At 37.6% G+C, this 13,327-nt stretch overlaps 1 protein-coding gene across 2 annotated transcripts in view; it reads left to right on the top strand.

The window, feature by feature from the left end:
- Positions 1-13,327, top strand: part of Cntn5 (contactin 5) — a 1,240,814-nt gene that overhangs the window by 756,166 nt on the left and 471,321 nt on the right. For both annotated transcript variants that reach the window (XM_087560151.1, NM_053746.2), the window contains 1 exon segment: positions 4,052-4,273. In XM_087560151.1, coding sequence (XP_087416277.1) covers positions 4,052-4,273 — 222 coding nt within the window.

Here is a 13,327-nt window from a genome sequence, read left to right as displayed (position 1 = left end):
CATTGTCCAGAGTCACTCTGAGAAGCAACAGTTGCTAGGACTGAACTCCATTCTCCATACTCTGTGACTGCACTTGCTTCTCTATTTTAGACAAAAATCCTAGGACTGCATTGCTATGAGATGCTCTCTTTATATGTGAGAATGATGAGTACAGATGCTTGAGTTTACAACAGAGCTTTAAATATCCTGAGTTTTACCCTTTTCAGTTCAGCTCATGCAACTAATATGCTGTCAAGTTTATACATAATACAGAAAATCTGACTTGAGGCAGGGAATGTATCTGATCTGGGCTATCTCAAGTCTGGATGCAGAAACCAAGTTGAGATAGAGTAGAGTGTTTACAATTATCAGGCATTTTTAAGTGTGTGTCACATGACAAGATCTGTGGAGGTGTTCCATCCATCCTTGAAAGGTTCATGAAACAGAAGGAAAGTGTAACTGCACAGTGAGCAGGAATCCTCCCCAGACAGAATTACTGTAGGAGTAACCCTGGCAGAAGCCAGAGAGCATGCTTTCATGCTGACTTCAATGACTGTGCATCACACGGTAGACGTGGAGATCACGTGGCTTCTACTTGCCCGGGCGCCATGTCATTGGTATGCAATGTTCTTTCTTTTTGGAACTGTGACTTAAGTGTTTAAGTGTTATAATTAGGAGAAGCCACCACATATTACTTGGTGTGTTAGAGTACTTTTGTTTAAAGGTAAAACTAGAACTACTGGTGATACAAGAAGTTATAGAAGCAACCTGCTCTTTCTGTCTGTCTGGTGTGGCTTTCTTACCTTTCTGAAGCCTTCAAATATGCTACCAGTGCGTGAGCAGGTGACAGAAGGCCTTCCAAGGCAGAACGTCATTGCATGTTCTAGTTCTATTGTCAATAATTTAGAGGCTTGAAGTGCTTGCTAGAATTATTTTTCATACTTAGGGACATATGGAAAATTGATAAGTTTAATAGGTGTTAGAAAATTTATAAATATTTAAAATATCCTGAGTGACTAAAATACATTCTTTATCACAATGGCAGTTTGTTTCATTTTTAAATGTTACCCTAAGGAATCCCAGCTCTACACATTCCAATTCATTTTTATTAATATTATTTATATTCAGTGGCAGTATTTTAAATCTGTAAAATGACTTTGGAAATAATGAAAAAGATTCACTGTTAGTTCTGACACCACAAGATGTGGCAATGTCAGTGTGACTTAGTAGACCATGATTTTATTAAATAATCTAACTTGAGTGGTCTCAGGGTCAGTTGAGGAAGAGATGTTTAATGAAGGCATTAATATTTACCCCTGCCCATCTTCCGGCTGGGAGCCCATGGAGCGGGAGCACCAGGTTAATTGAGTTTTATCGCGAAATCTCTAGGCCACTTTAGAAATTACTGTAAGGCGCATTCCCTAAGGGTTGATCTATATAAAGGGAGAAAATCGAAGGAGAAATGAGGAATGCCTAACTAGGTTCCACTGACATTGCCAGCATAGGTACTTATTAAAAGATTGACCAACTGGAAAGTGATTTTCTCAGAAAATAAGAAATAAGAGTCCCTTCTTTTCCCTCATCCATTCTGAGAAAAATGGGGAGAAAACAGTCCTTGCTGTAACAGAAAAATCACAAGAATATGCAAATGCTAAGTTTTCTATAATCCACAATTTCTCTCTCTCTCTCTCTCTCTCTCTCTCTCTCTCTCTCTCTCTCTCTCTCTCTCTGCCTCCCTCCCTCCCTCCCTCCTCCCCCCACACACTTTTATTTTTTTCATAATTTACTTTGGGAATACTGCTGTTAGTAAAGTGTAAGGGTTACTCTTCTACCCCTGCTACACACCCTTTGAGTTCTTTAGGGCAAAATATAAGTTAAGACACTATTTATGCTCTTACATTGTTGCCAAATACCAGATGAAGGACAGAAGAGGAGGACTTGGCTATCCCTCCTAGATAGCAGTACAGTCTAAGAGGTAAAGCACACAGACAAAATGTAATGCAAACCGTCATTAATTGGATTTCCCTTATCAGCTAGGAATCACTCCCATTCCATATATAACCTTGTTCTATTCTACAGTATCTGTAAAAATGAGCTTTTGATATTCTCATTATAGAATTGAAACTCTTCTCAGCCCCTAATGGGCTGGGACACAGAGCATGCTTATTTTAAGTGTAGAAAATGTCCAAAAATATTTCTTCTTGACTCTTGGAAAAGTATATTTACAATTTATCAGTTGAAAAATGTTAAACTTAATTGGATACTTTAGCACCTAATGTGCTATTTCCAAATCACGGAAATATTTCTACATCCCAAAAATATCTGTATGAGGCCATGTAGTGATTATAAGTAATTTTAACTATAAGTAAGCTTACTGGTAAAGACATGGCTTTCATCTTATGTTAGTTAGTAGGCTTTAAGATAAAATATATTCTCTGAGAAAAAACTTCCTGAATCTTAAAATTATACCAAGATTGGTTCTGGAGAGATGACTCAATGGTTAAGCAAAAATAGCAATGGCTATTTTTTCAGAGGACCTGGGTTCAGATTCCAGTACTCGTCTGGTCCCAGCAGATCTATTCTGGCTTCTTATGGGCAACAGGTGTGAATGCAGTCCACACACTTATATGCAGACCAAGTACCCATATACATCAAATAAAAATGTTAATGAAAGACTCCAATTCTTGGCAAACTGTTCAATTCAGTTTATATTAGATATGCAAAAATCCCATGCCTGTTTTAAACTCATTATATTTAAATTGTTTTCCAAAATTATGCCCTAAAGTTCTTATCTGTATTAGTCAGGGTTCTCTAGAGGAACAGAATGGGTACAATGAATAAATATAATCAGGATTTATTAGAATTGCTGTGGTCCAGCTAGTGCAACAATGACTGCCTACCAATGGAAGGTCTGAGAATATACTAGCTCTTCATTTCACTGGGCTGGCTGTATTAGCTAGTCTTCATTGTATACAGAAGAACCCCAAAGAGTAAGCTCTAATGCCATGAAAAAATGGACTTGCCAATGGAAGCAAACCACAGAAGAGAGCAAGCTTCCTCCTTCCATAACTTCTATATAGGCTGCCACCAGACGGTGTGGCCCAGGTTGTAGGTAGATCTTCTCACTTAAAATACATGACTTAAAGTTGTATCTTCGCATCTTGAGATGGGGAGGGAGAGGAAGGGGACCTGATATGACATTTGAAACCTCAAAGCTCACCATCAGTGATGACCAAGTCAAGTATTCAAATATATGATCCTATGGGGATCATTCTGGTTCAAACTGCCACATTATTTTCTGAGCATATAATAGTTTAATCTATTTCAGCCATTATACACATTCTTTTCTTAACAGAGCACCTTAGTAATTTAGGTAAAGTACAAAGTATTTCTCAAATATTAAAATGGAAATTTCATAACTTAAAAAATTCCACAACTAACCTATAGAATGTATTGCATTCAGATTCATTCATGTTTAATAGTCAGTTGAGGACTTCCAGGGCAACTGAGGTATACCTTTCCGCATAAACAAGACAGATATCGCTGCAGAAACTTCTGGTCTGTCATGATGCATTTCAGTCAGAGAAGCTCCTGTCTCTCTGTATTTACCTTTATATCTGTGAAACATAAGTGAAGATACTTTCCAAGTTCATTAACAATGAGAGCCTTGATAGAATGGATTATAATTAACTCAAAATACATCCAAATATTCTTGAAAAGAGATACGTAAGGGGAGAGTTTAAATGTTTTCTCTGTCTTCCCCTCTTTCTTTCCATACCTCCATTCCTTTTTCATTCCGTCACCAGTTTTTGATCCTTCTTGTTTTCCTATCTCTCTTTGTGGTTCATGTATTTTTAATCCTAATTTCTTAAAAGAACATATTACAACCAGGAAGATTTTACAAAATATTTTGAAACCTAACATTTACCCTTTAATCTTTTCCATTTTTAATTCTCGCTTAAATTCTTTTGTAGCAGAATTCCAACGATTTATTCAGAAGAAACTATTTTCATAAAAAATCATATATCAAGGGCCTTTAGATTTGACTCTGTATTACTGTTTCTTTTTACAGAATACTCTGAAGCTCTCTCTGGCCTTTCTACTTCATATGCTGCTTTGCTAAGAATTAAGAAGAGTTCAACCTCATCTGCCTTCGGTTCCAAGTCCAGACCACGATACAGCAGTCCTTCATTAGGCACCCTCAGTGTTTCTCCACCGAGCTGGCGAGGGGCAGCTCAGCAGTACCACTCCCCGGTTAACCTTTACCACTCCCCAGATGCCTTCAGACAGGATGGTAAGTGCAGAAAATACATAGAAAATAGTATCAGTCAGGCAAAGAACACTTCACACAAGACTGTTAACGAGAGGTCTAAAGCCTAGCGTTGGGCTTCACTGTATTACAGGGAGAGTTTTAAAGAGGTAGGTCTGCTTGGGGAAAGCACGTGGAGTTCGGAGCCATGTGCTCGGTGTGGAGAGAGCATCTGCTCTTGTTAACTGGTGTACCTAGACGCAGCGTTTAGGGGATGGACTGCTGTGTTCATCAGATAGGTTACGAACTGAGACTGTAGAACAGATCGCTGTTTGTAAGAATAAAAGAGGATTGAGAATGGCCCATGTCTTATAGGAGCAGGCAATGAATTTACAATTGCAACTTTGGAAACTGGTAATCTTGGAAAGCCAAAGGAAGTGAGCAGGCTGTGGGAAAGAGGAAAAGGCTACTGGGAGGAGGCGCCTAACACTCTTGACTTCTGTTATAAACATCTCCCAAGACTCTTGGTGAAATCAACTGTTAATTATACTCACTACCAATATTGATATATAGCTAAATTTCAGAGTTAATAGTCTGAAAGTGAAAGCACGACTCTTTCTTTTTCTTTTTCTTTTTAATAGCAATTTGGCAAATAAGTATCTGTAGCCTTAAAACAGGTATAGTGGGGAGTGGACGGGAGACTGAATTGTTAAAAATGCTTTTACAGAGCACCTGAGTTTTTTCCCAATACCCACATCAAGCAGGTCACAATTTCCTGTAACTCCAGTTCCAAACACCAGCTCCAGGGGAATGCAATAACGCTGGGCACTAACACACACGTGCACAGCCACACATAGACATATACACACCCACATAGTTAAAAATAAAGTAAATCTTTAAGTAAATAAACATGTTGAGCATAGTGTTCTGTTCCTAGATATTTCTTTATAAAACAGTGTTATATGTATTATACATCCTATGCTTATATTTCATTTTATTTTTGAGTGGCAAATAATAAGACAGATGTCACACTTAGATATCAGTTAAATTAACAACCACTCTACACTTATTAATATTATGGACTGAGAAATATCTTTCCATTGTTCTCTAAATCTGTCATCATTAGACATACCTAGAAAACAAAATGAGGTTAACAAGCAATGAGGCAAAGGCTCCTGCCAATGATCATTAGCAGACACAGTGCCATAATTTAAATATAGCTTATCTCACTTGATGTCTCAGAGAAATGTGTTGAATAGATAGTATGGCTTCTCCGGGAATGGAAACGCAGAGGTGGATGTGTGTCTCTCCCAAGAGCACATTACTAATGGGCTCTCTGCATAGTTTTCCTCTTTCCTTTACTGATTTGAAGAGAATTATCTAATGACATTCAGCACTGACTGAGGATTGATGAGACATTTGAAGACATATATTCCAAGAACTTTACAACAAAGATTAAAGTATCAACTTAGGTCACGTTGCCATGTGGAGGCGAACACATTACTCATAATTATACAAATCTTTTCGCTGTAAGGCATCCATCCCTTGATGCTAACTTTTACAGTTTATTCACACAGGGTAATTGAGCCCTAAATATATGTTAAATGGCAAAATACTGAACATGAATATTGAAATTCCCTTTGCATTATATTTAATTTCCGTTCTGTTACCAAACTTGCACTTTGAAAGTTTCTTCCATTTATGTAGTGCATTCTGATTGTTGTCAACACTGCCTGCTCTAAACCCACTCACAACCCCTTTAAACTCCACTTACTTTCTGCCATTTATGTCTTTCTGCTCTTTTTTTCTTGGCGTTGAGTTTAACCAGTTCCTGTGTGCCAGAGAATTTGGAACTCACCAGTAAATGCACCTGGGCTCATCTGTGGATATGCCACTGGGAAGAATATCATAATTAGATAAATAGGCATTGGAATTAAATTTTAGAGGGCATTGTTGTTTTATGGATTATTTAGAAGGCATTGAGTGTTCAGAAACACAAACTTGTATATTTGTCTTAATAATTTCAAGCTGGTAGACAGCTGGTATAGTTCTCTTGCAGCTAATGGAAGTTAAGGCACCTCTCAATATAACTAAAATATAGCCAGGAAGTCTGAAATGAAAGAAACGCCAATTATAGAGTCAATAGGCATAAGGGCATGAGAGAGAGGAAGGTACCTTCAAAGTACCTGTTGTAAACACTTCTCTTCACTGTATTGTGCATTTATACGTGCTGTAGACCAGTTCTGTTCTGGAATAAGTAGATAAGTAGTAGACACACACCTGGAGAGAGGTTCTGGACTAAGTAGTAGCCAAATGTATCAGTCAGGGCTTTCTAGAAAAACAGAATTGCTAGAATATATATATATATATATATATATATATATATATATATATATATATATATATAGAGAGAGAGAGAGAGGTGGGGGAGTTCTAGTAAAAGAGTAGACTTGCCATTGAGCGTGACTGCTAGGAGGTAATGAGCAAGCCCTTCCTTTTCCCATGTCCTCTTTATAAGCTCCCACTAGAAGGTGTGGTGCAGATTTGAGGTATATTTTCCAACCACAAATGATTCATTCAAGAAAACTCATTACAGGGTTAACCAGAAGGTTGAGTTAACATTTAATACAAGATATAGTCATTTTGACCATCAAGGATAGCCATCACACCAAGGAACATAAGGCTAGTCAGTTGTTTGTTTATCAATGCTCAGAAGTTCAAATGAAATTGCTTTACTCTTTCTGATGAGAACAAACACAGGTTTTCTGCATTGATGTCACTATGAGTTTATTGCTTTCTACAATGACCTTGAACTGAAACACTACTACCAAAACAATAAATTCATCCCATTCCACACAGGCTGATTTGACACAAGTAAGGACAAAGTGATTTTGTGTATCCGCTCTCCTTAGTGTCAATCACAGACACATGTTGATTAGGAATCGTCTTAAAGTGTGGAACACTATACATATAAATGGTTCCTATGTACCAAGCCTCTGTTCCTGGGATTATGCTTTGAGTGAAAGACAAGCCTCTAATCTGGGCCCAAATTTAATCTAATTGTAGTTTAAATCTACATTTTAGAATGTCCAAGGGAGCTTTGTAAGGACTTCCCCTGACTCTTGCTTTCTCGGCTGACTATTTGATAGATCTCAGCTGGATGTGACTTTGAATTCTTTTTCCTGGACAAGAGTCTGACATATGGCTTTTGTCAGGTAATTCCCTTTAGCCTTGATAGAGAGTAAACCTGAGGTTGACATGCTCTTGTGAAAAATGAGAAAAGTAACAGAGCCTGAAAAGGGAGCCATCCTGATCCTGCTCCAAGTCAAGCCAGGGGATGTGGCATAGGCACAGGTTTTTTTTTTCTGTTTGTTTTGTTTTGAATAAATCTCTAATTCCAATTTCCCCATAAAAACAGAGAAAGTGTTTAACTCTGTAGAATATCCAGCTAGCACTCACACAGAAAGAAATAAGTTTATTTTATATTCATTGCAGCATATGCATTGGAGAAACACTGAAAAACTTGCATACTTTTTTTTTACCCCATGGAAAACTAAGTATTAAAATGAGTAATCTAATTAATGGATATATCTCAAAATATAATGGTGATCTATAAAGATATTATGATGTCATCCCCTAGAAGTGATTCAAATGTGATATTCTGGGAAGAGAGATCGTTCAGCCATAAAGAGGGCTTGCTGCTCTTCCAGATGACTATTTCCCAGCACTCATATCTACCATCTCACAATTACTAGTAAGTCCAGCTACTGAGGATCCAACATCCTCAATCTAACTCTGGGGACCACAAACTCAAGTCTCATACAATAGCTGACTGTATTCACAGCCTCAAACAACTTACACTCGGAGGTAAATAAGAATCACATGAGTAAAGTTTACAATGGCAAGGACAAGCCTCATGTGGCAGACAAGCCCCACATGGCAACAGCATGTTTTTCAATAGAAGCATATAGACAAATAAAAATAGCAAGTTTTAATGAATAATCTGAAGTAAATTCACTGGATACACCAGGAGGCCAGAAACAAATTTTAAGAGCAATTTCATTATTTTGAAAAATGATTGCGGTTACACAGACTATAATCTTGTTTTCTTGGCATTTCCTCACAAAACACTTGCATGATTACATTCTTGGACAGCTCCTCTGACACCTACGTCCAATCTTCAGTGTCACAAAAGAATCTAAACTGAATGTGTAGATACCAGTAGGCATCTAAAGTAACTCACAGTGATTCCTCAGTCCTTTGTGTTTGACACCGCACCCGCTCCTCCTGAACCCCCATACACACAACCATAGCTGGGAGCTGCCTTCTAGAGAACTGACTCCTAACACTGTATCACAACAGCCCTTAGTATGTATGTATCTTGGGTTCCAGCTATGGTTTCACTTCCTACCTCTCAGAGTATCCAGATGTTGCTACACACCAGGCTGCAAGGATGAAGCACAGTAAGGACAGGGTCGGGGACAGGGTCGGGGAGAGAAGGCCTTCTCCGGTAATGATCTTCAATGATCTTAGACGATCTTAGCTTGTGTGCATACCTTTATTCATGGTGAACTTGTACATATATTATTTACTGGGGTGAGTTAAAGCTATATATATGAACTTTGTAGAATGGGAAGGAGTTTTGAGGGTGAGTGAAATTATTAGCTGGAATTTGAAGCACTGCAAAGGGTTTATTTATACGGAGAGGCATTCCAGGTATCCCAGGTACTTGCTAGGAAAGAGAAAGTTGAGTTTGTAGTTTTGCCAAGGGCCACATGACCCCAGGTGTGGCTTTCCAAATAGGTCGAATGCTCATCAGCTTAGAAAATTAAGAGTAAGCAAGCTACAGCATCCAAAAATTCTTTAGGAACTCAATCCTGGGGAGTAACCATTGGAGAATGTTCACAGGTGGATCTGTGTCCATTATAGCATTGGGATCCATGTCTTTTTCAAATTGTGAAAAGCATAGAGTCTGAGGAGGACCAGGCTAAACCTTCCCTAATTTCTAAAACCATGGAGACAGTGTTAAAATAGCACTTTTCTTTGTTCTGTGGGTGCTGTCCCTTCCTGACCACATTTGTCTATTCTCCTCTGTGGGTTATTCTCACACTTTCATACTGGAAAAGTTTCATATATTTCATCTATTTTAATTTTCTGTGTCATCTTGTGATCATTCCTACATCTGGGTACATTTTTTAGGCAGCCAATCCCTATAGTCAGCCAAGAGTTGTTTATTCAGAACTTAATTATGCATTCTTTTTGTTCTCCTTAATATTCTGTGCAAAACCCACTTTTTAGTTCTATTTGTTACTTTAGCAGATGCTGCAGAAAAGGAAAAAAGCAAATGTTGCAAGCTGAAGAGATAAAATTATTCTCCTACTATTTTACTTAATCATCTACATTAAATGTGCTAAATTTTATCTGATTAAAATTAGGAAGCATTTGAAACACAAAGGAAATTTTGTGACTACATGTTAGTTTTATTAAATTTTAATATTTTGCCTACATTAGTACTATTTTTAAAATTTTAACTATTTCATTTTATTTGTATGAATGATTTCCCTTCATGTATGTCTATGTACCATTTGTGTCTTGGTCATCAAATTAGGGTTTCATATTCCCTGGAGCTGGAGTTGCAAATGATGTGAGCTGCCATGTGGGGGCTGGGAAATGAATCCTGGTCTTCCGCAAGAACCGCAAGTGCTATTAATTGATGAATCACCCTTCCATCCCTCTACTTCAGGCTTGCTAGGAGGCACCTTATTCATTGAGCCCTTAAGTCATAATTTCTCTCCTCACGATGCTTCTTTTTTCTTCATTGATCATATCCTAAAATAATGAGTATATAATCACATAAAAATATCTTAATGTTCTTTTATTGAAAACGGCTTCATATTTCTTTAGCTTAAAATTGATAGTAGCTTTTTCTTAATGCTTCAATTATTTGCTGGCTTCTCCGAGTTTGACAGCTAAGAAGTCAGTTGCCTACTTATTTATCTATTCTTTGTAACTGAACTGTCCTCAGAAAATCATGCTTTTTCAAACTCTTGATATTTTATACATTTGCCACATGTCTTTCAAAAGTGAACTTACTGTTATTTATGTCAAATATTTAAAAAGTAATTTCAAGATGAGATAAAAATATTTACTATTGTGCTTTCTAAGTATCCAAAGTTTTTTTAGGATATTATTATATGTTTAATTTAGAGTGAATAATTGTTCTTATTCCTAACTGGAATCATTTTGTGTCATTTCTAGTCTATATTGGAATTCAGAATTAATTTTTCCAAATACATATGGTGTGGAATATATTTTATTTTCCTTCATTCTGCATATTTATCTAGTGTGCTTAATAGTCCAGTCACTAGATCTAGATACTCCTTCCCCTAAACAAGAGTGAACTTCATGGTGCTTCTAGGCAGCCATGTTGCGAATAATGGAGATTGAGCTATTATGACAAGAAAAAGATTATTCGACTAAATTCAGTCAGGAAGCTCTTCCTGCTTGGCCTTAGAATAGGACACATTGACCCCCAGGAAACACACACTTTGCATTGTTATGATCATGATATCTGCTACACCTAACTTGTATCATATGATCAGTAGCAACTGCACTGGGGAAGCAGTATTGACCCAAAACATATTAGACATGGGGAGGAAATCCAGATCCCAGCAGTGAGTATGTTCAAGGGCAGAGTGCACAGAGGGTGTGTGCCTTGATTTTTAAGAAATGTGCAAAAAAATGTTTATATCAACAAATGGACAACTCTAATACATTTATTAATAAACATTCTTCTTAAGGAATCTAACATTTTATCTAGAAATGGACCAGAAAATGTCCATTAAGGCAATAGAATACATTTTCACCAGTAGTTGCTTGAGAGATGTCTGAGCATGCAGACTGTAATCAATAATAAAATCTCTTTGATGGCCGGAGAGAAATAGAAAATATTAGTAGTATGTTATCACACATACAAAATATAACCATCTAAAGAAAGGCAGCAGCAGCTCCAATGAGAAAATAAGTGGTCTCAGTGCAGGCTTATTCAGTCAAACTTGTAGATATAGCACTTACCCCTTGGGTTTTGCTCCAGGTATTTCTCATAGCTTTATTGACAGGAGATCCAGACTCCTTTTCAGATTACACTGCTGCTTTGCTGGTGTCCAATGGCATGGTGGTCAACTGGGGCTGTAAGTTAGAGGGAACCAGCAGTCACTAGACATAACTGTCTGAGAAAATGATGGGAAAAAGCAATTATCAGAGGGAATATTAGTCTGGAAGGCGGTTTAGGATCCAAGAAGACACAGGACAGCTGGTCATGATCCTGAAAAACACTGGTAGATACTAGGCTTCCCTGCTAATTTGAGTAGTGATTTCTTGTCTGGTCTTGTCAGTGATGAAGTAATGAAGTAATGCCTGGGGATCGTGGGAGGAAATGGTCTGGATTTTAGAAGCTGGGAGAGCAGAACTGATCAAGTGTGATGAAGTAGTGCAAGGTGCTAGAAGGGAAAGTCTGGTCTCTGCCTCAAAATAGCACTACTGTAGTCCTCCAGAAAACTGGAACCCAGAAAAGTGAGTGAGCCCCTCAAGACCTAACTGTCTAAAACAGTTCTGTGGAAGAGAATGCCAGCCTCAGGCTCACTAGGACTGGCTGCCTTGGCACCTCCCCTCAGAACCTGTGGAAGAAGCAAGGGTTGTCTCAAGACTAACACAATTAAAGGACAGTGCTTTAATTTACACACTGGCCTGGGAATGTTAAAGAGAGAGCCAATTGCTGGGATACAAAGAACTGTGGACTGTCATACCAGACGTTGTCATAAGAGCGAATTTTGTTTATAAAAATAAAAAAATAGCTTCACTTGTATTTTTACATTTTTAAGTATAATGATTATATCAATGAAAAATGTTATACACAATTCACTAACTTTGCCAATACTTTTGAAAGAGTGAGTGCTTTAAAATCATATTACCTAGTACCTAGTACTTTGGCATTTGTTTGACTAATGTTACACACGCAGATCAAGCTATGTTTTAAGTTATTACATTCATAGAGTTTATGAAGAATTAAAACCAAATTAGTCATTATATCTTCCTGCCATTTTATTATTTCTCCTGGTATGTCACATACTTAACTAAATAATATTTTGGATATATTATTTCACTCTTAGTTTTCCTTCTTTTAGGTTCATTCATTCTATGTATAATTAGATTGCAATAATCATGAATTTCATTTAAGAATAATGAAAGTACTCCACCAGCCATATTTTCTTAGAATAACTGGAAAAGAGCTGGGTAGATGTACAGCCCCATTGCTCTCACTGCGAACTCATCTCCTGAGTTTGCTGTGCCTCTGGTGGATGAGGTTGCTTCTGAAGCTTTAGAAATAATTTAAAGGGAAAGACCACATTTTATGTAGCATGACTGTGATTCCCAAGTGTGGTTTAAGCATATCCAATTAATGCTACTCTGATCTGCCTACTGGTTCCAACTCACCTCCGTACACCCTACCTCTTGCTCTGATGGAGAGTTATCCAAACTAAGTCAAAGTTGCCCCATTCTCATGTCTACTCACACAGTTCAGCTATACAAATATCTCTTTGTTATCTCCAACAGCTTGAGCTCTAACTCGATGTACACATTTTCTATGTGACAGAAACCTATTGCACCAAAGACTCCAAACTGGTAAAGATAAAGAGGCTGATAGTGCAGTATCCGTGTCAATAAGCAAAAGATCATTATTCATGTCATGTAGCTTTCTGAAGAGAGCAGGTTTCCTGGTGCTTGAATGAAGGGAGGGGTGGGTGGCTTGGATTTTCACTGGTTCATGAGCATCGTTGGAATGAGGGTCTCTGTGTGGACTTAGGGGAGTATGAACTAGTGCCAAGAAAGGCACCCAGAACTGAGGCAAATTCTTGCATGACTTTAAAACTATCCGAAGTCAAAGAAAAAAATACATCCTCAGATTCTAAGTCTTTTTTAGTTTTGATAAGCTCCCTGTTTTTGAGCTATAATCAAGCACAGGAGTAGAAAAACTAGCATAGTTTGTGAAAAATCAGTCAGAAGAATACAAACAAGATACCTTAACATCTGTGAGTCAAT

Source organism: Rattus norvegicus, chromosome 8 (assembly GCF_021556685.1).
Source record: "Rattus norvegicus strain SHRSP/BbbUtx chromosome 8, alternate assembly SHRSP_T2T, whole genome shotgun sequence".
Lineage (NCBI taxonomy): Eukaryota > Metazoa > Chordata > Mammalia > Rodentia > Muridae > Rattus > Rattus norvegicus.
Note: the sequence above shows the minus strand (reverse complement) of the source record. Positions and strands in the feature narration are given on the sequence as shown.